General features: G+C 35.7%; 2 protein-coding genes across 2 annotated transcripts; both read left to right on the top strand.

The window, feature by feature from the left end:
* Positions 1-8,133: 8,133 nt before the first annotated feature.
* On the top strand, positions 8,134-13,563 carry LOC104103040 (uncharacterized). Its single transcript, XM_009610907.4, has 6 exons — positions 8,134-8,546; positions 8,636-8,731; positions 11,543-11,583; positions 11,689-11,806; positions 12,306-12,386; positions 13,177-13,563. The coding sequence occupies exons 1-6, from the start codon at positions 8,340-8,342 to the stop codon at positions 13,231-13,233; spliced, it is 600 nt and encodes a 199-aa protein (XP_009609202.1). The 5' UTR covers positions 8,134-8,339; the 3' UTR covers positions 13,234-13,563.
* Positions 13,564-15,429: 1,866 nt separating this feature from the next.
* On the top strand, positions 15,430-26,027 carry LOC104103038 (uncharacterized). The gene is made up of 4 exons (XM_009610905.4): positions 15,430-15,625; positions 24,013-24,184; positions 25,387-25,503; positions 25,609-26,027. The coding sequence occupies exons 1-4, from the start codon at positions 15,516-15,518 to the stop codon at positions 25,777-25,779; spliced, it is 570 nt and encodes a 189-aa protein (XP_009609200.1). The 5' UTR covers positions 15,430-15,515; the 3' UTR covers positions 25,780-26,027.
* The last annotated feature ends 41 nt before the right edge of the window (positions 26,028-26,068 follow it).

Raw genomic sequence — 26,068 nt, 5'->3', positions numbered from 1 at the left:
TAATTCCAAATAAGGATGAGGCCATTACGATCAAGGATAACTAGCTTCATTTAGGGTAGAGCAATTACGAAAGAGGTACAACAAATTCAATTAAGGATAAGCAATGAAAAAGATAATCATAACCTCAATTAAGGATAGATAATTATAGAAGAGATAATAATAATTTCAATTAAGAATAAGCAATTAGGAAAGGATAGAAAGGCAATCGAAGAGGCAACAACTTTAGTTAAGGCACACAAGAGTCAAATAGGCAATAAGAGTGGAACATGAAAGCAATTAATTCCAATTAAGATACGTAGAGATAAACTAGTAAATGAGGAACTTAACATAACAAAAAAACTTCATATCTAATGAGCATAAGAACTAGGGATGCTTATCGGGCGATTAATTACTCTTAACGGTTCGGCTTATCGGTTATCGACTTTTAAATGTATTAATCCGCTAGCCACCCGATAAGATATCGGGCGGATTGGTATCGGTTTAGCTATTATCGGGTGGTTTATCGGCTAGTTCAATCTGTATTACAGAGGACTATTTTGGTCTTTCACGTTACATTGTTACAGTGTTACTAATAATTAGTACATACCAGCAAAAAGCCAACAGTGGTTCAGCACTTCCAAACATGGCAATTACATCTATCAAGGGATGACATTTGACAAGAGTGGGTTGCTCTAGTGGCAAGCACCCTCCACTTCCAACCAAGAGGTTGTGAGTTCGAGTCACCCCAAGAGCAAGGTGGGGAGTTCTTGGAGGGATGGAGCCGAGGGTCTATCGGAAACAGCCTCTCTACCCCAGAGTAGGGGTAAGGTCTGCGTACACACTATCCTCCCCATACCCCACTAGTGGAATTATGTTGGGTTGTTGTTGTTGTAAGGGATGACAGGTTAAGAATATAGTAAGTACTACTTATTGTACTTTAAAATGTAAACTGGGTGTTGGAGGAGTGAGCTTCCAGTAATTCCTAAGACTTGCATTCATTTCAGATTGCACCATTCTTTATTTATTTTGCTTTTTAAGAAAACCTTCATTTTAACCTTCTTTTTGTTTAGGTTATTCATAAGGTCTAGTTAGTCTTTCTAACTATTCTAATCTGCGAAAATCTAAAGATGTGCAGATTTTCATTGCTTTTAAGCTTGAATATGAATACTAAACTTACCATCTGCTGATGCCTTCTCTGGCTATGGCGAGAGGGAGAGGCTCATGCGAGCCTTGAGGTTGAGAGGGTTGGCGGCTGGTTGTGAGTTGTGACTTGTTGTTGCTCATGAGAATTGAGATCCGACTTCTGGGTGTTAGGGTTTCTATAGTTTAATAGAGTAGTTGTTATAGTAATACTATACTGGGCCAGACGCCATTAGTCATTACTGGAAGTGGAAGTGTGGAAGGGATTTTTATTATTTAATATATATATATATATATATATATATATATATATATATATATATATATATATATATATATATATATTTATTTATTTATTTTTTCTTAATGGATTAACGGATTGTCCGCCCCCAAACCGATAAGCCGTTAATAAAAAAATTTCAATCAGTTCCCCATCTGTTAAACCGATAACCCGATACCAATAAGCCATTAAGTCACTTTTGTTGTTCGGTTTTCGGTTATGATTTGGTTTTGAACACCCCTAATAAGAACCTAAGAGCCCTAAAATGTTAACTTTCCACAAATAAGCCAGAGCACGTACTCATCACCTCGCGTACACTGACTTCACATGACACAATTAGAACCAAAGACTCAATACTTAAGGGTAGTTTTGTCACGACCCGAAATCTCACCCGTCGTGATGGCACCTATCTCAATACTAGGAAAGCCGACAACATCAATAACTCACAATTTCCTTTAAATACGGAAAACATAATAATTAAGTTTAAGAGAAAATCCCATAAATACTAGATATAAATACACTCCCAAAAGCCGGTGTCACTGAGTACATGAGCATCTATAAATTACAAGTCTGGACAATACGATCTATGATAGTCTGAGACCAAATACAGTAAACAAGGAAATAGGGAAAGAGAGACAAGTTCTGCGAAATACGGCACCTACCTCTGAATCTCCAAAAAATCAACTGTGCGAAATCAACACCCACTGTGTCCGGGATTACCTGGATCTGCACACGAAGTGCAGGGTGTAGTATGAGTACAACCAACTCAGTAAGTAACAATAATAAATAAGAACTGAGAGTAATGACGAGCTTCACAGCTAAGTCCAAATACAGTAATTTTCAACATAAAAGGGTAGGCATGTTCTCAAGTTCAACATTTAAAATTTCACAGTAATTTCATATCAACTTTGAACTTAAACAAAAGATAAGGTCTTTCAGAAATTTCCAAAACAGTGATATATGACAGCTGAAAATGCAGCAATAATGAAATCAACGCATCCTCTCAAAGTAACAGTCACTCAGTCCTCCCATTCACTCCAACCTCACAATCACTCTTTCCTCACAGTCACTCATTCCTCTCCATCACTCAACACTCGGCACTCCGCACTCACACTCAGTAGGTACCTGCACTCACTGGGGGTGTGTACAGACTCTGGAGGGACTCCTTCAGCCCAAGCGCTATAACAAGCCAATCATGGCATAAATCAATAAAACATGCTGCGGCATGCAGCCCGATCCCATAAATATCCTCATAATTAGGCCCTCGGCCTCACTCAATCATCAATCTCTCCAGTCTCTCGGGCTCTCAGAAATCATGATAAGCAACCCAACAACAATGATATGATGCATCAATCATAAACAAGAGAGATTGCGATGTAATATGCAACTAAACCCGTGACTGAGTACAAAATAGTAATTCAACAGATAATTCAACATGTACACGACCTCTCTGGGTCCTAACAGTGTCAACACATGATTTAAACATGATTTACAGTTCAATTTCCCTAATACGTGAAAAAATGTACGAGTAACAACAATTTATTCAACTACAAAGATCCATGGAATTGACCAAGTCACAATTCCTATGGTGCATGCCCACACGCCCGTCACCTAGCATGTGTGTCACCTCAAAACCAACCACATAACATATAATCCGGGGTTTCATACCCTTATGACCAGATTTAGAACTGTTACTTACCTTAAAATCGCATAATTTCTTACTCCGCTATGCCCTTGCCTCGTGAATTAGTCTCCAAACGTCCCGAATCTAGCCACAAGCAGTACAGTACAATCAATATAGGCTAAAGGAATCAATTCCACAAGAAAATACGAAATTATAGCCAAAAATCCGAAATCGGCTCAAACCCGCCGCCCCAGGCCCATGTCTCGAAATCCGACAAAAGTCACAAAACCCGAAAGCTCATTCACTCATGAGTCTAACCATACCAAATTTACTCAAATACGACAATAAAATCCCATTCAAAACCTCAAAATTCTAGTCCAAGAACTCTTCCTCACTTCCCCCAAATTTCCATCTCAGAACACTAATTAAACGATGAAAACAATGATATATTCGTGTATATTGACCAAATTTGAGTTAGAATCACTTACCCCCGATGTTTTTACTTGAAAATCTCCCAAAACTCGCCTCTCCCCAATCTCCAATTTGTCAAAAATGGAAAATGTACGAAACCCTCATTTTATAACTTAAAGTTTCTGTCCAGGCGCTGCCCTCAATTTCTAGCCTTCAATTTCCAGCCTCGATTTTTTTCTAGCCTCGATTTTCCAGCAGAAATTTCCTACAGAAAAATTGCAGCAGTTGTTTAAGTCCAAATTTTGATCCGTTAACCATCCAAAACTCACTTGAGGCCCTCGGGACCTCAACCAAATACACCAGCAAGTCCTAAAACATCATACAGACTTAGTTGAAACCTCAAATCACATAAAACAACGCTAAAACCACGAATCATACCCCAATTCAAGCTTAAGGAACTTAAGAATTTCCAACTTTTATATTCGATGCCGAAACCTATCAAATCAATTCCATTTGACCTCAAATTTTGCACACAAGTCATAAATGACATAACGGTCTATGAAACTTTTCAGAACTGAATTCTGACTCCGATCCGGTCAAACTTCCAAACTTAAATTCCCCTTTTAGCCATTTCAAGCCTAATTTAACTACGGACTTCCAAATAAAATTTCGGACACGCTCCTAAATCCAAAATTACCATACGGAGCTGTTGGGATCATTAAAGCTCTATTACGGGGTCGTTTACTCAAAAGTCAAACTCCGGTCAACTCTTTCCAACTTAAATTTTCAATTATTAGACTAAGTATCTCAATTCACTCTGAAATCCTTCCGGACCCGAACCAACTAACCTGATAAGTCATAAAACGACTGTAAAGCATAAATTGAGCAGTAAATGGGGAAATAGGTTTATAATACTCAAAATGACCGGCCGAGTCATTACAAGTTCGCCCCTCCCCCCCAAACAAAGTTAGGCAAGATACTTACCTCAAACCACGCTCAATCAATCAATTAGAAGGCTTTATCCCTCAATTTCCAACTCCGAACGGCTCGAATCTAACCAAAATAATTTCATACTATAAATATAACTATAGGAAACTAATTTAAATAATGAAATAATGATCTTAGCTAAGAATTGAAAAATCGCCCCAAAAAGTCGATCCAGGCCCGAGTCTCTGAACCTGACCAAAATTACAAAAACCGAACACCCATTCGATATCGAGTTCAACCCTACCAAAATTATCAATTTTCGACCTCAATTCGTCCTTCAAATTATCATTTTACATTTTGAAAGATTTTGCAAATTTTTCCCAAATTTCCAACTTAATTCTCTAATTAAATGATGAAAATAGCAATGGATTCATAAAATATAACAAGATTCGGGTAGAGAACACTTACCCCAAGGAGTTGCTTGAACAGCCCACGAAAAATCTCCCAAAACCGAGGTCTACAACTCCAAAAATGAATAAAACCTCAAACCCCTTCGAAATATATGTTCTGCCCAGCGCCTTCCGCTTTTGCGGACAGGATTTGCGCACCTGTGCACTCGCATTTGCGAGCAAATTTCTGCATCTATGGATTCCACTCAATAGCCAACCCCTCACACCTGCGGACTTTCTTCCGCTTCAGCGCAACCGCATGTGCGACACCCCAAGTCGCTTCTGCGCATCAAGTCGCTTATGCGACCAATATATCACTTCTGCGAAGCCGCTGGAGCGTGCCTATATCCCGCACCTGCGAAGCCTCCCAAGCCCAACCTTTTCTCGTTTCTGCGCCTCTATCAACGCACTTGCGACTATCGCACCTACGCCCAGTGGCCCACAGGTGTGACCACACCAGAACTCAGCCCAACCAGCCTCACCCAAAAATGTTAGAATTGATCTGAAGCTCGTTTGAAACTCACCCAAACCCCTCGGGACCCCATCCGAATATACCAACAAGTCCTATAACATAACATGTATCTGCTCAAGGTCTCAAATCACATCAAACAACGTCGAAACTACAAATCGCACCACGAATCTAACTTAGAAATTTCCAAATCTTCTAACTTCTAAAACTCGCGCTGAAACATATTAAATCAACCCGAAATGACGCCAAATTTTGCATGCTAGTTCCAAATGACATAACAGAGCTAATACAACTCTCGGAATCATATTCCGACTCCGATATCATCAAGGTAAACTCTTGGCCAAACCTCTAAACCTTTCAAAACTTCAACTTTTCCAACTCTCGCCAAAATGCATCAAATTACCCTACGGGCCTCCAAATCCAAATCCGGATGCACGCCTATGTCCAAAATCTCCATATGAAGCTATTGAAACTGTCAAAACTATATTCCGGAGTTGTTTATATAAAAGTCAAATTCCGATCAACTCTTACCACTTAAGCTTCTAAAACAAGAATCCTTCTTCCAAATTGACCCCAAATCATCCGAAAACTGAACTCGACCATACACGCAAGTCATAACACATTATACAAAGCTTCTCGAGACCTTATTCCACCGAACGAGACTTTAATTCTCAAAATGATTGGTCGAGTCATTATACAAATATTACCTTTGCCTTTTGAAGGATTATTCTGAGAATCCTTATTGTTCTCTTGTTTATAACGATCACCACCATGTCGATTATTATTTCTCTCTTTGCCACGACCATGTATATTTATACGACCACGATAATTATTTTGTGTTCTTTCAGACTTTGGATCTATCGCTACCATATTCGCTTCTGGAAATGGATCTGATCCAGTGGGGCGGACTTCATGATTTTTCATTAAAAGGACATTATGTTGTTCAGCTACCAAAATGCATGAAATTAATTCAGAATATTCTTAAAGCCCTTTTCACGGTATTGCTGCTGTAAAAACACATTTGAGGTATGAAAGGTGGAAATGGTCTTTTCCAACATGTCCTCATCATTCATAGGTCCCCCACACAATTTTAGTTGGAATATTATTCTATATACATCATAATTATATTCACTTAATATCTTATAATCTTGTAGCCGTAAGTGCATCCACTCACGCCGAGCTCTTGGCAATACCGTGACCTTTAGGTGGTCATATTGTTCCTTCAAACTAGTCCATAATTGAAATGGATCTTTCAAGGTTAAATATTCACTTTTTAACCCTTTATCGAGATGATGACGAAGGAAAATCATGGCTTTCGCCTTATCTTGACTTGATGCTTCATTTTCTTCTTTAATAGTGTCACCAAGACCTTTAGCGTCAAGGTGAATTTCAGCATTAAGTACTCATGGTAAATAGTTATTCCCAGAGATGTCAAGTGTCACAAATTCCAGCTTTGACAAATTCGACATAGTGAAAACTATCATAGAAAATAAGTGAATTAGAATGATAAAAATTATTATCAATAAAAAAAATTCAATGCACAATATAATAATATTCTCTATATATAATTGTTAGAACAAATAATTATGTATAGTGTAATGATAAATTAGTGCTTAATATTACACACAAGAACTTTAGACATGTAAGTATATTTTCAAAGAATAAATAAGTTGAAGTAATCTCATTAATAGGTAGTAGTATATTTTGTTCTACTTAGAAGACGTTTCAATAAGTTAAGTAGACATAAAATTAGATGATATCAATTCTACCAAGTTTCAACATTGAATACGTTTCATCTAATAATTAAATCATTAATTAGTTTGTACACTTAGGTGATAAATTCATTGAAGACACATTTAAACCTTTTAAAAATTTTGCAAGAATTCTTTCTAAATATCTATTATGTGAGACTATTTGGATGTGGGCTTAATTAGTCTAATTATTGTAATTCAATTTAATTCTTATCTATTTATTTGTAGGTTTAAACTTCTTCGTAGTTTATATAATGAAATAACAATTTAACTGAAACTTATTATTTTCATACCAAGGCAATTATTATAATCATCTATATTATATTAAAAGCATGAAGGCCTTTAGAGAAATGTCATTCGTTTTTTTACCCCTTAAAATAGATTTCACATTGGACAAAATTATAATTTAAATTATTTTCCTAATATTTAGGAATTCGAGATTACCTAAAATTGTGATTATTAAATCTTTCCTTATTTGAGTAAAATAAAAACTCCTAATATTTAGGACCATAAATTCTATTAAAATTTTACCTTATATAATATCTTTCATATTAATTTTCTTCATATATATGCCCAACTTTTCGTTTCTTTTTAAAGAACAAGTAGTGAGTACACAAATCAAAGTATATTCAAAATAAGTTATGAATATGGTAATTTAATTGCAGGTTAAAGAAGATCCTAATAGAAACGTTATAAACATAAGAATGTATACCTGAATTGGAAAAGAAATTAACTACCTCTCTTTGGAAGAAGATAAAATTTGGATGAAGCAGATAACCTAAATAGGTTAGAACCTCGTGCTGATAACGTATTAAAAAATAAGAGCAAAATAGAACAATATAGTAATAGGGACAAGATGTATACGAAGAGAATATATAAGTTATCTTATTCAAGTGTATTCTTCCATGGGCAAAGAATATCCTATTTATAGTAAACAAGATACATCCAAAACTTACTAAATACATTCTAGGAATTAATAGGTACAACTATTGTATAGAATATATGGATGGATTAAATGAACAAAAAGCAATTAAATAAAACAAGTACTAATTCTTTCTCAAAACAAAACAAAATAAAACACAAACAAAAAACATGAACAATTCGCTCAAGGCTAACTCACACTGCAGTTTCCATCTATGCAGGACAGGCACGTGTCAGTCACCAGCGAATATCCTGACGAGGAGGTGAAGAACCTGGAAAGCAGAGGATTCAAAACCCACCTGAAATCATCCGCCTATATTCTTTATATATATACATACACAGCCGTACACTTGCAGTTTGAAGTTGGAGAAATTGAAAAAAGAAAAAAATGGAGAGAGACGGTGAAGGAACAGTGAGTTCACAGACGCAGAGGGTTAACGATGGTCGTTCAATTTCACCTACTAGAGTCCGACCCGGACCAGACCCATTCCTAGTGACTTGTAGATTATTCAGCTTTATTACTGCTTTAGCCGCTATTCTCTGCATTGCTGTTAATGTTTACTCTGCCGTAAGATCCTTTAAGAATGGATATGACGTAAGCCCTTCCTGCCATGTATTTGTGCTAATTTATTTGTTTATTGTGTGAATATTTATGTAACGTGATAATTTTGGAAAATGCACTAGGTATTTGATGGAATTTTTCGCTGTTATGCGGTGCTGATTGCGATTATTGTGGTTGTTGCTGAGACCGAGTGGGGATTTTTCATCAAGTTCTGGAAGGTTTGTGTGATGTCTTAGTTTTTCTTATGATATTTGCCGACATTATGACCAATCAAACATATGTTTGCGAATCAGACGTTGTAAATTGGAATTGTTCTAACTTTAGTGCCGCTATTAGTATGTGTTTGCATTTGGTTCCTGTTTGTTCACAAAATCAAAGCAGTAATGGTTCAAGAAATGATACTACTTGCTGCAGGAAGCTGTAATTATTTTGTAATGCAGTTTTGCTAACATCAATTATTGCATTTTTTAATAATACAACAACTGAGCGACCAAAAACGTAATGACATAATTGTGAAAGTAAAGGCCAAATATATAGAGAGCCCCTTAAAGTTAGTTCCAACTTCCATTTTGACACCTCAACTTAAACTATTTCCTATTAAACACTTAATCCCAACATAAACTGTGCCTATTAGGCCATCGTCTAACCACCGGTAAACAAAAGTAATAGCGTGAAGTCAAGCGCGATGACGTGGCAAAAAAAAACAAATCAAATAACAACACCTGTATTTAACCCAAATAATATATTAACAATATACCCAAAAGAAAATATAAACTTTTTTCCTTCTCCACCTTGCCTCTCCCATCGTCTTCTTCTCTAAATGAACCCCTCCCAATCATCACTCTGCCCCTTTCTCTGTCAAATCTCTCTCACCAGTAAACTCTCTCTTTTAATCATTTTCTTCTATTATTTGTCTAAGAGAATGACAGTAGGTGAAGTTCCACACCGGTGCCGTTGACCCCTCTGGTTCCTCCGGCAAAAGCCCATCACTGTCATTTGTTTTAAATCCATGATCATACTCCATTAATGGAGTCTTACTGGCTACTTTTCCGGTGGAACTTCCCAAGAACTTTTTTTGTCCTAAAATAAGACGCCAACCCTTGAAGAAATTTATCCTCTATTTCAATTCTTTATCCTCTGTTATTTTTATTTTTCCTTTTCAATTTCATCTGGGTATTATTATGTTGGTGTTTTGATTTCTTCTTTAATGAGAAATTTATAAATTACCAGCTTGAAATTGCGAATTTGGGTGTATCTGGTCGGGAATTGTTTGAAGAACCTGTGGAGTTTTGAAATTATGATGTGAAGTTTTGTTTCTAATGGTGGAGAGATGGTGGAGTTCAAAGTGATTTTCACAGTGATAGTTCGGTGGGAGATGGAGGTGCTTATGCTGTAAAAGTACATGTGGAGGAATTGGCCAAAACGGTGGAGGTGGGAATGAGGTGGTGATGAAGACAGTGGCTATGGAGGTGGCGTGGTGGGGTGATATCTGCAGAGAAGCCAGATAAAGGAGATGGAAGAAAAATTATAGCCTAATCTTCAATTGACTCTCAATATTTTGTATCCACGCTCTCAAAAAGAAGTGTGATATACTCACTTTGCCACATCAGCATTTTTGTCTAATAGGCACAGTTTATGTTAAGATTAAGTGTTTAATAGGAAACAGACTAAGTTAAGGTGTTAAAATGGAATTTGGAACCAATTTTAAGGGTCCGTCTATATATTTGGCCGAAAGTAAATCATCATAGAGTAATAGTAGGGAGTCATGCAATCATGAGGACGGCACAGGCTATAAGCAATGGCACCACTGCTTACGGAAAGAGAAAAGGGGGGAAAAAAATCTTATACAATGAACATAAGTACTTTTAGTTTGCTCTTTTCTCTGAAGGTTGAGAGAAATCTGCTATCTATGTTCTATTGTTAGGAAGATTTTGTAAGTAATCAGAGATTAACTGTTTATGAATGAATTTTTTCTTGGTTTAATCTTGAACTGGTCATAAGTTAATGATTTTATTTTCCATAATCTAATTCTTGTTCCAGCTCGTAGTTATCCAGAGGCCCAGTTTCCGTCCTGACACATAGTTAGCCCACTGGTAAACTGCAAATATAAGATCATAAGGCTGTCTCTTCTTTGCCGCATCATTGAGCTTTCTTTCTGGCAATTAACTTTGGGATAAGGAATATACAAATCTGTTCCCTTGATTCAACCTAATCGTGAAGTCAAACGATCAAGAAGACAATATGATTATATGAGATCTCAAAGATTACATTGATAGTATGACCTATAAAAAAAATAAATTGATAATACTTTCTGGGGGTAAGTTGAGTTTATGATTTGACTGGGATTATTAAGCAAGAATGTCATTTGTAGTTTATCTAGCACAAAAAAAGTAGCTAAGAGTTGTAAAGCGACATATTTTTTAGAGATTGGGAAGTTTAAAGATGAATGCAGTTTTGGCCTTTTGGGCTATATAATGTTGGAAATGCAATCCTATCGTTCATTTAGATAGATATATGAACAGTATTAATATTTAGGAGAAACATGGCCTGAAAAATAAGCAGTACTAGGATGTACTAACCATGACCAAAATATCCTTGGTTGACCAGCAATTAGCAGTTACTTTAGATGCAATTGTTTGTCTTGCTGTAGCAAAAGAGGTATTCTTTCCCCCTTTCAATTTCTGTCCTTTTAATGCTCAAACTCACTCTTAGCCTTATTCCATCACAGTTAAGCATTTAGTCACTTGTAATCTTGTATTATGGCATCATTATAGTCTTACAATAAAGTTAATAAATCCAGATGTCACTTGATTATTTTAATCCAGCAGTTTTACTTCTCATAGCACAACTGGAAGGTTCCATATATTCTTAGTTGCAAAATTCTAATAATTATATGCTTTCTATGTGGTATGCAGTGACTTTGTTTTTATAATATGCTCTCCAGTTGCTTGCACATTTTGACCCGATACCTTTCACAATAAATAAAAACACATATAGTACTGATATGAACTTTCAATGACCTCATGTAGGTGTTGGAGTTTTCAGCTGGAAGGGGCATGCTACAGATCTTGTAAGTAAGACTTTTGGCCTGCTGAAATTGTTGAAATCAGACTTAACATAATAGTTGTTTTTTTGGGGGGCATCTCACATTCTCCTCTTTTTGGGTTTGTTCTAGTGTTGCCGTTATGACCAGAGCTTACCCTGAAGATTATGGGCTAAGGAATGATCTCATTCTTCTCCGGAACATAGCTAGCTACTTGCTTCTCACCTGTGGTGCCATTTACATTATATCAGTAAGTTCACAGAATATCAGGCTGCTACATTGCAATGACTTGTCACCTGGTACATACTGTTGTAGCTTGTAGTTGATATGACACAATACCTCAAGAGTATGATGTGTCCAGCCTTTCTTCTTTGATCCCTACTCACCTGTCTTTCAGTCTTTAGATTCAGACAGGAGAATTCCTTACAAGAATGCAAGCAGTGAGCACTTGTTAGGCTATCGGAAGCTATGCTAACTAATATTCTTCAAGTGGTCTTAAGCATTTGTTTGCATGTCAAAGTAAATCTTAAGTGTGTTTATATATTGTGCTGTTAAAGATTACAGCCTATTGTTTGAGCATATGCGTTCTGTAGCATTAATTTTAACTTCAGTTATATCATATTTAAGCATGTGGGCTTGCTTCTGGCTGCGTACCTGCTATTAGAGTCCATCTTGTTGAGTCCTTTTGGGGTTGCATATGATGCATTAGACTTTTACTTATGTTTTTTCTTGACTTATGTTACTTTTAGGGAATTCTGTGCTTTGGCTTTATCAAACGTGCTCGCCAGGCGAAAGAAGTCTCCAGGGAGCAAGCCATAAAGGATCTGCAGGTAATCCATGATGTCATGTATTTAACCCTCTTGTCAGTTTAGGAGCATACCTTGAGCCGAACACCAGAGGGAGAGTCAGATATCTGATCCTTCTCCAGGCCTTGCATGGGTCGTGCTCTCTAAATTTGTTCTTATTTTCGTCTTCTCTGGTTCTCTGTTTTTTTGCTGCTGCCACTCATCTTAATAATCCAACCCTCCAAAATATTCAGCCCTTAAAACCCTAGGATCAATCACTCTGCATCACCTACTTTAGTAAAAACAAATTACAATGCAGATTCTAGTACAACATAACAGTTCTCGTTTAGAGACAACATTAATAGAGAAAAGATGGGGAAGAGAGTCATATTAGTTATGAAGCTTCTTGTTGTAACCATATCTAGATTAAGCTTACAACTGAATGAAAGTGGATTTGGTTCAGAGATTTTCTGTAGCAAAAGATCAAAATGGTATATAATTGCAGCCATATTTTCAAACGTCGCCTAATGCGTGATATCACTAGTAAGTAGTAACTATAACGTTTCTTGAGTAGAGGCGGAGCTAGGATTTGAAGTTTATGGGTTCTAAACATGCCACTGAATCCATAACTTATCTTAGTTACTGGGTTCGCAATTAAATATTAATGCATATCTAATGAATTTCCCAATACAAGTACATGATGTAAGCAAAAGATACTGGCGTCCGAACCTGTACCTAATACAATCTACTCCTATTAGCCTAGTGGTGACATTGGCTCAGCTGTTTATTTCCTTTTCGCCATTCCTGAAATCATATTAATAATCACAATCCCTAGGATTTGGAGCGTCGAAGAGAAGAGCTTGAAGCATTGTTGATACAAGAAAGGGCCTGATAACATGGAGCTGAGATTATGGCAACATCATACCCAGCATTCGAAGTTGAGGAGAAAACTTGGAAAGGAAAGCTGAAATCAAGAAATTTTATGTTGCGTCTGTTTTACATGCTTTGTTACCTATTTGAGTCTTGAGATTGAAAATTTTCACTGATCTATGCATTGCAGATCTGTACAGTTATATAGACCACCTTCCTAATGGCAATTATTGTTATAGACCAGATGGTTGTCTATTCCTTGTTAGTTTTAGAATTTGGACATAATGTTTTAGTGTTAGAGCACGACAAATTAACTATTTATTCAGTAGCCTTTACAAGATAGTTTTTTTAATGATGTTTGACTTGCTACCTGAATTTCTATTTTCTACTCAGCTGTTCACTTTAGGGAGTCGGACAATTTCATGTCTTTTGTAGTTCTTTTTTAAATATTTTTTACTTCAAAACTTGTGTTTTATATATTTTAAGTTTTATTCAAAGAATTATGAAATCCATGATCAGATAAAGATATGCTAGAGTCTCGTATTGTTCCGCCAGTTAGATTCCTTTTTTCTCAAAATAAAAGTAGATTCGTAAAGTATTACCTACCGTTTGGCCATAAATTTTGGCTTCACTTTTAAATTTTTTTTTGAAAATATTATTTGTTTATAAAATATAATCATGTTTGGGAAAAAAAAACTTCAAAAATTTTCAAGTTCCCCAAAAACTGGTCCACTCACAAAACTTCAATTTTATTTCAAATAAATTGCATGTCCAAACACAACTTCAACTTTTAAAAATTATTTTCCAACACTAACTTTTTTTTCAAGTTTCAGTCAAATCTATATCCAAGCACTAGCTTAATAATCGGTTATCATATATAAGAAACGTATCTCACTGTCACTCGCATTTATTCCATTAACTAGGATAATATGTTTTAAATCAACAATTCACGAGTCACGACTAATACTCGTACTTGTTTATAGGGGTGTACAAAGAAAATCGATAAACCGCCACCAAACTGATAATCCGAGTCAAATAGAAAAAAACCGATGTAGTTTGGTTTGATTTGGTTTGGTATTGTAAAATAAAGCCCGACCATAATTAATTTGGTTTGGTTTTAACTAAAAAAAGTCAAACCGAAGCCAAACCAACCTGATAGTACATTTATATAATTTTTAAAAATATTTTATATTATTGTAATGTAATTTATAAATATTTCTTAAACATTTTCACAATTTTATCTTTTAACGTATTATTTCAAGTTTAGACTTAACATTCTTGAATGGTAAATAAATTTTATAGCCCATAATTGTAGTAACTCAATCAAAGTTCAAATCAATACTAATGCTAACAAAAGAAATTCAATTCAATACTAGGAATGACGATAGTGTTTGATAATTATTTTAGTTTTAGATTGGTTTATAATGAAAATGCATAACTTAATTTATCTTTTTCTTTAGTGCTTAGTTATGTAATTAATATTAGTACTTATTAGCTATACTTATTTTAGCATGACCTATATAGTATTTTTAAATTGTGTTAATTTTCATTATGGGTTATTAATTAAAAATATTTATTTTATGTAATTTTATTATTTTATCTTTGTTATTGAATATTTTAGTATAATGCTATGACTTATCTCATATTATTGTGTTAGTTTCTTGGAAAACACATTATATAGTTGTATTTTACTAGGACTTGAGAAATATTTGGAGCACAAGTTACATATTTTATGCTATGAATACTTTACCGAGGAAAAACTCGAAAACCCCAAAAAAAATCTGAGAAAAACCGAGATTGAAAAGCCCGACTTTGTTGGTTTGGTTTGGTTTGATTTATAAATTTAAAAATCCGACACCATTGGTTTGGTTTAATAATTGAAAAATCCGAACCAACCCGACCTATGTACACCCTACTTGTTTAAAATAGTCTTCTTTTTTCATACTTCCCGTTTTCAATTTAGATGAGATAACTTGATTTGGCACGAAGTTAAGGAAAAAAAGAAGATTTTTGAAAAGCTTAAGGGGGTAAATGTTTTGCGGGACCATAATATTTGTATGGTTATAAAAAATTTTCGTGAAATATAAAATGAGTAAAACGAAAAGTAATATTGAATTATTTTCAATTGTAGAAATATGTTATTTTTTTTAAAACGCAATAATAAGAAGACTATGTCGTTTATATTGTACTTTTTCTAAATAATCAAAATACAAAAAATACACTTAATACTTATTGGTAGAGACTTACTCGTAGTGGTAGATAAAAGAGGGTGTTGGCGACACGGAAAGCGTGGAGGCGGGAGAGATGGGAGACGAAAAGGTGAAGAATGAGGCAATGGAGATAATGGGAATGTTCCAAGTACTCCCTCGTCTCGTCGTCTTTGATCTCGATTATACTCTCTGGCCCTTTTATTGGTACCCACCCAATTTCTATCTTTCTTTAATCCTGTTATCGTTGATTTATTATCTATTCTCTCTTTTTTTATCAGTTTTTTTCTTCTTTTCAATTTGTTGATCTTGCTGGATTTACCGGATGCGTAGTTTTGATAGTTCATTTCATTTTTAGAGATTGATTTGCCCTGCCTGTTGCACTCTTGGAACTACTTTAGCTTCTTTTCTTTTATTTTTTATCCTGTGTTCTCTATATGCTTTTGGGCCTAATTAGAGCTTAATTGGATAAACTTGATTCAAATATAGCCGATCTCAACTAGTTTGGGATTGGGATATAGTTGATTTCTTGTTCTTTGCGTGGTTGCAGTATTGGGAAATAGGCAATTAACTTCAAACGTGAGAAGAGAGAAGAGGGAGAAGGGAGGGGGGTATGGCTTTTATTTGTAAGAACAGAATTTTGGTCGAGATAATAATGAGTAATGGTTATGTCAGTTGGGAAGCGTTTTAGGCTAATAGAAGAGGAAAAATATCTTTAAAGAGAAAATTAATAAATCGCACAAGACAAGACAAGATTTACGTGGTTCGACAATTTTTACCTATTCCACGACCACACAAAGAATAACTCTTTATTAATTGAAAAGAAAGAATAAGTTGAGGGATGGTTTTACAATTGAGGAAAGGAATGCCTATTTATAGGCGAACGTCTGCCGCAAATAATTCCAGCGAATGTGAATACGAAGAGGACGACACCGCAAACTGCGCGCCGAATTCTTCTTTCACATTTGCAGTCCTTTTCTCTCTCATTGTTCCTTTAATTCGTTGTCTGTTTCATATGTTTAGGTAGAGGACTTGAGACTTATATGCTCCACAGAAGATGAGTGTATCATCTGCAAACAGAAGGTGTGACACAGAAATAGGAGAGCTCCTGTTGTTACCCACTGAGAATCCTTCTAACCATTGTAGTTGTTTAGCTTTTTCAAGCATTTTACTGAGTCCCTCCATAGCCAATATAAAAAGGAAGGGTGAAAGAGGGTTCCCCTGTCTAATCCCTCTCTTTGGAGAGAAGAATCCCACTGGGCTTCTATTAACAAGAATGGAGTACTTGACTGTGGTGATGCAGTATCTAATCCACTTGATCCATTTCTCTCCGAATCCCATTTGTCTAAGAATTGAGAATAGATAAGACCAACCCAATTTGTCAAAAGTTTTTTCAACATCCAACTTGAGCAAAAGTCCAGCTTCCCCAATTCTCATTTCCAGTCCAAAACTTCATTTGCTATAAGAGCAACATCAGTTATTTGCCTCCCCTTGATAAAAGCATTTTGATGACCAGAAACAAGCTTCTCTATCACCCCTTTGAGTCTTTCAGCTAGCACTTTAGCTACAATCTTGTAAATGCTGCCTACGAGACTTATAGGTCTATAATCTCTTAGCTCTATAGCTCTTTTTCTTTTAGGGATCAGTGCAATAAATGATGCGTTGAAAGACTTAACCATGTGGCAGTTTTGATGGAAGTCGTTAATGGCGGTAAGTACATCATGCTTGATGGTATCTCATGACTTCTGATAGAAGGCCATTATGAAGCCATCTGGACCAGGGCTCTTGTCAGGAGCACAAATGTTTATAGCGTCTCTCACTTCTTCTGAAAATGCATTTTCCAGACCCACCCTTTCTTCAGGAGTTAGGCGCTCTAGACCCTCAAAATGTGCTATAGGTCTCCAATCCTCATCCTCAGAGTATAGATTCTGGTAGTACTCGAGTATTTCACCTTTGATAAGATCTTTGTCCTCAATAATTTCATCGTCCACCTTTAGCATGCCTATGCAGTTGTATCTTCTATGGGAGTTAGCAGCTCTTTGGAAGAATTTTGTGTTCCTATCCCCTTCTTAAGCCACAAGCACCTGGATTTTTGTCTCCATGAAATCTCCTCTGTCTTTGCGAGCTGCTGTAGTTCAATCTTTAAGTTCAGCATTGTTGTTTTTTCAGCTTAGCACAAGATCCTACCTTCAGTTAGTTGCTCCAGTAGCATTAGTTCCTCCAAAGCTCTGGCTTTCCTTGTTTTTATTTTGTCAAATACTTCTTTGTTCCATATGGATATGTCTTTCTTCAAATGTTTCAGCTTTTGAAAAAGGATAAAGTTAGGGGTGCCATTAACCATGTAACTCTGCCACCATTATACAATTTTTTCCCTGAAACCCTCGTGCTGTAGCCACATATTTTCAAATTTGAAATAGGAAGGATTTGTTGATCAGTCACTTTCCAGCACAACTGGCCTGTGATCTGATATAACCTTTGGGAGAGCTAATTGCTTCACAGAGCCAAAGGTGTCATTCCATTCGTTTGAGATGAAGAATCTATCAATCCTAGATGCTTGAGCAAAGTCTTCTCCCCTAAACCAGGTATATTTGGCTCCCTGGAGTGGGAGATCAATCAATTCCATATCTTGGATGAAGTCAGAAAAATTTCTCATAGTTCTGGATCTTCTTATGCAGTTGAACCTTTCATGTTCAAATCTACATATATTGAAATCTCCGTCTATCACCCAATGTTCACTCCATAAGCCCCTTATGGCAGACAATTCCTCCCAAAAATCTAATCTTTCCCGATTAGAGTGAGGCCCATAGACTCCAGTGAAGCACCACCTAAGATCCATCTGGACCCCTTCAAGCATTGTGGATAAAGAATAGAAACCATGTTGAACATCAGTACAAGTCCATTATCTCCTGTCCCAAAAGATAGTTATTCTCCCACTAGAACCATTTGCCTTGAGTTCTGCCCAGTCTACCCATCTTGAACCCCAGATGCTCCTTGCTATCGCAATTGAACAGTCTTCCAATTTTGTTTCTTGTATACACAAAATGTTTGGCTTCCACTTTTGCACCATAGATTTAATAGTGTTTCTTTTACCACTATCATGTAACCCCCACATATTCCAGCTGATAATTTTAACTCTCATTCTGAAAGAGCTTTTTGTTTCCTACCCCTCATAAGCCTTTCCCCTGAACTGCAGCTCCCTCTTTCATAATTAATCATACTCCTAAGGTTGTTTACCTCAATTTCCCCTTTCTTTTTCGATTTTTTATTTGCCCTTGCCTTGGTTTTATGAAGCTGAAGTTGATCCCTCCCCTTTTGTTCCATCCTCAATATCATGTCAAGGATTTCATGTTCAAAACCCGAGACATTAATACCAAAAGCTTTGCAAGCCTTGGGCATGACAATTTTTGTCCACTGTGTTGTCTCAATTACAAAAGGATCAGCAATAGAGTGGTTGTTCTGAGAGCTACCCTCGTACCAGGGAAGTGGCCAAAACTGACTGCAAGAGGAGAGGTCAGACTCAGAAACACTAACCAGAGTAGATGTCAGCTTCAAACGTGAGAGCGATGATATTGACATGCATTGTGACTGGTCTGCTTCATCGTCTGCCTCGTGAGAAGTTTCCTCGGATGCTCCAGTGATGAGCTCTAGGGTTTGCTCCATCTCTGTCTGGATAGAGGAGGCCTGTGGTGAGCTGGCCATATGACAGGAAAGAGTAGGGCTAAAACATAAAGATTGGGCCGGCCCAGTCTTTCTCCACTCCATTTTCTTTTTCCCCTTGCCCTGTTTTTTAGCCTTTCTCCTTATTGGGCCCTTTTTATAATAAGCCCGATACACAAAATGTGACTTATGAAGTGGTTTAGTGTTAGAGGGACCTGGCTGTGATTTTAAGATGCTTTCCAGGGGCCCCACGTGCTGAGGCACGTGCCTAGTAGTAGATTGGTCAACTACTATTTTTGTGGGACTCAATGCAGGCGTGGGTTTTGGAACAGACACCTGGTCAATAACCTGTACCACTGTTTCTTTTTCGGCGATTGCTGGACTGGTATGGCCGTCATTGATAATGGCGATTTCAAAGATCCCATCTTCAACCTTCAACTCAAACTTCCCAGGTATTGCAAATTCTGAGATCTTTACACAGATTCGAGCCCAGAAAAAATGAGTTCTTTTCTTGGTATCTTCATCGGCACCAATATACCCCCCACACCTATCACCAATGGATTTGAAGGTGTTTTCTGACCATGCATGTAAGGGAATGCCAAAAACCCTAATCCATTGTTGCTCTGGCTGCTGTATATTGGGTCTAGAATCTACCATTGGTGACCACCATTTAAGAGACAATCTCCTTCTATTCCAAAACCAATCACCTGTTTTGACTCTCTCCGCCTCCTGCCTAGAAGGGAGCTCAAAGAGGAACTGATTGTGGGTGAGTGGTGTAACTTTGAGTCCTACTGTAATTCCCCATCTACGAATGAACCAGGGTTGAATGACTTCACATCTTGGGCTCGAATTGAAGGGGTCATTGAATGTTCCGACCAAACAGCTAGAAAGGAACTGGAGTTTTTCACCTCTGACAGTATTATCTTCCTCTTTCGAACGCTGTGCTGGCTCTGGCCATTTGTTGCTATCAGCTGCAACAGCATAGGATCTATCAATGCTTACAAATCGGTTTAAAACTGGGTTGTGTGGTTTACCCAGAAACCTGAGTATTTTCTCCGCCGCATCTCCCCAACCCCAGTTATAATCTGACTCCGGGATAATCACTGCTGATTTTTTTATCTCCCAACCAAGACTCGATTCGCACAAAGCGACCATAGATGTTGAAGTTCTTGTACACTCTGTACACATACGATTGTATTTTCCTTCCCCATCTCTTGCATCTGTTTCCTTTACTCCTCGTTGCTGATTTGAGGGCTTCACAAACCCATATGAGGTTTTCATCATCTATCTTCAACCTGCTAGTGAAACGAGGTCCTCGCTCGATTAGGATGAACCAGCGAGTTAGACCGTCTCCGATGTCTGCTAATTCGAAGGATTTCTCCCTTTCCAAAAAAAAATTTTCTTTTCCATCAGAAGGTCGGCTTGAAAAAGTAATCGGAAATTTTTTCAAAATTGCACGATTTCCAAGAGAGAATATTTTCAATAAATCTTGGTTAATGAACTTATCAGTGTTAGTCCATAAGATATTAGCTTAAACACATTCTCTTCTCCCTAAACTAACAATCTTAACATCAATTAAAACTTAAGTGTTATTAGACTATTTCAACTTAAACCTTCAAATATGTTTAGACAGAACTTGAGTTACGTTATTTATTTAACTACCCCCACAAAAAAAAAAATGAATCGGAAAGATGTTTACGTTGAAACTCAATTAAAAACAAAATCTAACTTTAAATTAACTTTATTCTTTTTAACTAATGGGACTCTAACCAAATCCATGTAATCTGCACTACGATAATATTATATGAACAAATTTTGAAAAAATAAAAACGATTTAAAGTAAGTAAACTAACTTACACCAAATTTATCACTAAACTCATTTATACAGAATACTAGTTAGCAGAATACTAGTTCGAGGAAAAAGAAAAAAAACATAACTAAAAGAGAGTAAGTTTTAATCCCAAATAAAGAATAAGTACCTAACATATTTGTAAGGATTTGCACCAGAACGTTGATAACCAAAACCAAAAGTAATTAATAAACTCACACATTAAATAGAATTTAACCAAAGAAGTATTTTGTTGACAAAAGCTTTAAACAAATTTTATGAACTATCTATGGTTTAAAATTTCACGTGAATTGTGGCAAAAGAATAGATTAGAACTAAAGATTAAAAGTTAGGAACAGATTTCAGATTAGTAAAAGTTAGAAACACATTTCAGATTAATTTTAAACATATATGTACATATATAAATAACAAGAAGAACCCGACGATATTTAAAATACAAAAGAAAGCAAAAGAATAATTGAATTTAAATAAACTAACATCATACATTAATATTAAACTAACAAATGAGATTGAGTGTTACCTTTTGTAAGATTTCACAACAAAGAAAATATCTACAATCTGCTGAGTTGAACCCGCGAATTTAAAACCACGAAAAATACTTTGATTTTCGACTGTGAACCAAATAAGTCCACCGAATAATTTATCTCCAAGTGATTTTCACTGTAAAAGAACAATGCTATTTTTAGTTACTGATTTTTTTCTCTATCTGATTGCCTCTAATGCTCATCTCTTTTCTCCTGTTCAAAATTTTCTCCTCCTTTTCTTTCGTCCCCTCTCTTTTGTGTCCTTTTATGTATGAAATGGGATTATGCATTCAGATATATGAGGGTGAGATCGTGTGTGTATGTGATGTTATGGGTGTGTGATCATGGGGTAATAGAGGGAAGAGGTTAGAGTGAGATGTGCTAGAGTCATGGATAAGTTAAATCTCTTTTGAAGTTAAATTTTGTTACCAAACTTCTAAAATCACGTGAATACTTGCTTCTTCTTCTTTATTTTTTCTTTTATAAGTAGAATTCAATTAAATATTAAGACAACAATATATTAATTAACTAACTCTAGACTAACAATATATATATATATATATATATATATTTGATTTTCTTTTAGATATAAAATTTATACTCCAAGAATGTGACTATTTTTGTATTTTTTTTATTTTTATTTTACAATAAAACCTATTAAGATAAAAGTTTAAAATATTAAGATTAGACCTAAAAGAAATATTTACACTAAAGTAGTATAGAATTTGGGGTGTGGTCAAAAATTAGTAATACTCTGTGTAGTAAAAATGTCCCCACCGTATAAGGTAGACAACAATCACTATTGGTGAACCGTAGGGTTATACAAATAAAACCGACAAGCCGCACCAACCCGATAATCCGAGAAAAAAAATCCGACTATGGTTTGGTTTGATTGTTTGGTGTTGGAAAAAAAAATCCGACGATACTCTGTGTAGGAAAAATGTCCCAACCCGACATTATATGTATAGAAGTTTTAAATATATTTAATACATGAAAATATTTATTGTAGTGTAGTTTATAAATATTTCTTAAGCTTTTTCATAGTTTTATCTTATAACGTATTATTTCAAGCTTGAACTTATAATTTTAGGATGCTCCAATAAGTTTTATAGTCCATAAATGTTAGTAACTCAAATAAATCCTAAACCAAAATCAAATCAATATTAATGATAATAAAAGACATTCAATTCAATTGTACTATGAATGAAAATAGTGTTGGATATCTATTTTTTAGTTTTTCCATGGTTTAGATAAAATGCATAACTTATTTTTCTTTTAGTGTTTAGTCATGTAAATAATAGTACTTGTTAGTCGTACTTATTAGTCGTACTTATTTTAGCAACTTATTAGTAATTTTAAATTATGTTTGTTTTCATTATGGCTTATTAATAATATTTATTTTACGTAATTTTCTCAACTTTATTGTTGAATATTTTAGTACAATGCCATGAATCATCTCACATTTATGTTATTTTATTTAAAAATACCTTTTATAGTTCTGTCTTACTAGGATTAAAGGAATATTTGGAGCACAAATTCTATGTTTTGTGCTATGAAAACTTTATGAAAAAAAACCTGAAACAACTCGAAAACCCGAGATTTAAAAACCCGACTTTTATTGGTTTGGTTTGGTCTTTAGATTTAATAACCCGATATAATTGGTTTAGTTTGGTAATTAGAAAATCCGAACCAACCCGACCCATGTACACCCCTGGTGAATAGTACTATCACTGTTAATGAATAGTATTTCACTATTGTGAATAGTGTTATTATTAATGAGCAATAGTGTCGCACTATTCTTGTGAATAGTACACTGCACCAATACCATACTTTTCTACCAGAATCACACTGTCTGTGCTCTGATACCAGTTGTTGGGAAGCGTGCCAAGCTAATAGAAGGGGAAAAATATATTTAAAGAGAAAATTAATAAATTGCACAAGACAAGACAAGACAATATTTACGTGGTTCAGCAATTTTTGCCTACTCCACGACCACGCAAAGAATAATTCTTTATTAATTGAATAGAAAGAAGAAGTTGAGGGTTGGTTTTACAATTGAGGAAAGTAATGCCTATTTATAGGCAAAAATTTCAGCGAATGTGAAAACGAAGAGGACGGCACCGCAAACTGCGCGCCGAATTCTTCTTTCACATTTGCGGTCCTTTTCTCTCTCACTGTTCCTTTAATTCTGTCTATTTCATGTCTTTTTTCTTCTCTCTTTCTCTGATTGCTTCTTTTCTTTATTTAACTTTTCAACTTTTGTTTTGTCTTCTTTTCTTTCTTTAACATACAACAAGGTTTGATCCCATCAGTGTCCTAGTTTTCGCTCTCCACTTTAAGGAACACGCATACTATGTCATAATTTTCTAAAGCCAAGGATGTATGAATTTTATTTCTTGTTCCGAGGCCTTTCATTTAGTTATGGCTACTCCAAGGCCTTTCACTTTGTGCCACTCTTTCTATATCTCATTATCTTTCCAAAAGAAAGAAAGAGCTTGGTATTTTGCTTAAACTTGGTCTTGCAGTACTCGTAATACCATTTTTGTGTCTGCTTTGTATTTCAGTGAATGCCGCTCCAAAAATGAAAAACCATCTATGTATCCTCAGGCCAAAGGTATCTTACATGCCCTCAAGGACAAGGGAGTTAATGTTGCTATTGCCTCAAGATCACCCACTCCAGACATAGCAAACTCTTTCCTTCAAAAATTGGGGATAAAATCAATGTTTGTTGCTCAGGTGAGATGGTGGAAATCTCAGCATCTCTTTTCATCGTTTTTCTATAATGCTATGATAACCTGCAACTTTTATTGACAATATCTATTACTGCTGTCAATTTGGTTCATCTGCCTCCTTGTTTTGTAGTAGACTTCCTCGCAACCCCTCTTTACATGGTCGAGGAGTGGGATAGTAGGTTGGAAGAGAGAAAGACAGAGAAAATAATAGGTCCATAATTATGTTATCCATATTCTATGAGCTATGAAGAGTTTAAATTCTAATAAAAATGAATGATGGTTTAAAAAGCCCCTCGTAACCTTAACAAACTGTTGCAGTTACATTCTGAGGTTTTTGTTAGCTAGTGTATAGATTGGTGTTTTCATTTTTATATATTTCAAAATACAGTTTATTGTTCCAATTTCAGAAAGCTTTCAACGCAGCAACATTTTGTCCCCGATTTTACTTTTTAGATTTTGCCAAAAATGTATATAAAATACTTATTTTGCTGGTTACTACAGTTTAATACTTTCTAAGCCAAACTAGACTCAGAAGGCATCATCAGATTTGGCTGATCTTGGTGGTTTGGTCGGTCTTCTAAGCACCTCCTATGTAGGGTTAGGAATGTATTTGTATCTTATTTGAATTTAGTTATCCTCGCTTTTGGGGCTAGGAGAGCTTAAATATTTAACTTTACCCGAGGTACTCCAAAAATATGGTAGTTAAACTCCTTTTTTGGTTGTTTTTCATTTTCAGTAAAGTATTTTTATTGTAGTTCACTTTTGTAATTTAGTATTTTCTTATGCATCTTCTTCATGAATTAAGCTTAAATTTACAAAACTGCACGAGTCTGTCTACTTCCTAAAAGCTCAGAGAGTTCATTTCTTATCAGTAAAGGTCAGAACCTTCATTTGTTCTCACTTTCTAAACATCAGCTGAAATTTCTTTTTTTGTTACATTAACCATTTGACATTCAGTTGGACATTGAAGTTCCTATTCTTCACTTTACATTGGCTCCCCTTTTTCCTCTGTGGGGTGGTAGTCGTGGGAGTGTCGGCAGAAAGATGATCAGTTAACTGTGTTTTGTGAATGCATAATAATCTAAGATTTGCATCACTCCTCGTAAGTGGACTCTAAAATGCTCATTTTCATGACTAGGCCTATATTCATTTTTTATCTGATGCTGCTTACTGTGAGGTCATCATGTTGATTACTTAATGCTACAGGAGATATTCTCCAGTTGGACACATAAGACAGAGCACTTTCAGAAAATCAACCGAAAGACGGCGGTGCCCTATAATGAGATGCTGTTTTTTGATGATGAAAATCGGAACATACAGGCGGTATAATCACTCTTTGCTAACTGTATCATGCATTTCAGTTGATTCAAATAACAACATCACTTGTTAGTCTAAATCAAAGTAGTACGCTAAAGAAGTCTTTTTCAGGTTTCAAAAATGGGTGTCACAAGCATATTGGTGGGCAAAGGGGTAAATATAGGGGCTTTCAGGCAAGGACTTTCCGAGTTTGTTCAGAATTCTGCTTCAGTGGAAAAGAACAAAGAACGATGGCGCAAATTCTCAAAAGAACCAGGTTCATCTAAAAGCGACACACAATGATGATTTAGCAGTCCCCGCATAAATAGAAAGGTAATTGTTGGAACTTCTGTTGCATTAGCAGTCAAGCATATGGCCCTAAGTCCTGTATCAATTCGTACTTACCAATTCTCATTGGAGAAACAGCTTCCAAATTCAATTTGTTGATATGGACGTTATCGTTGTATGAATATTGGCATTTGAACTCTTTCAACAGAGATATGTTTCGTATGATATACAGCACTCGGGATAGTGGAAAACATCTTCATTTACCATGACTCAAATATTAGAAAAAGTTTTTTGTTGGTGAGCT

This window comes from Nicotiana tomentosiformis, chromosome 1 (genome assembly GCF_000390325.3).
Source record: "Nicotiana tomentosiformis chromosome 1, ASM39032v3, whole genome shotgun sequence".
NCBI classification, from domain to species: Eukaryota; Viridiplantae; Streptophyta; class Magnoliopsida; order Solanales; family Solanaceae; genus Nicotiana; species Nicotiana tomentosiformis.
Note: the sequence above shows the minus strand (reverse complement) of the source record. Positions and strands in the feature narration are given on the sequence as shown.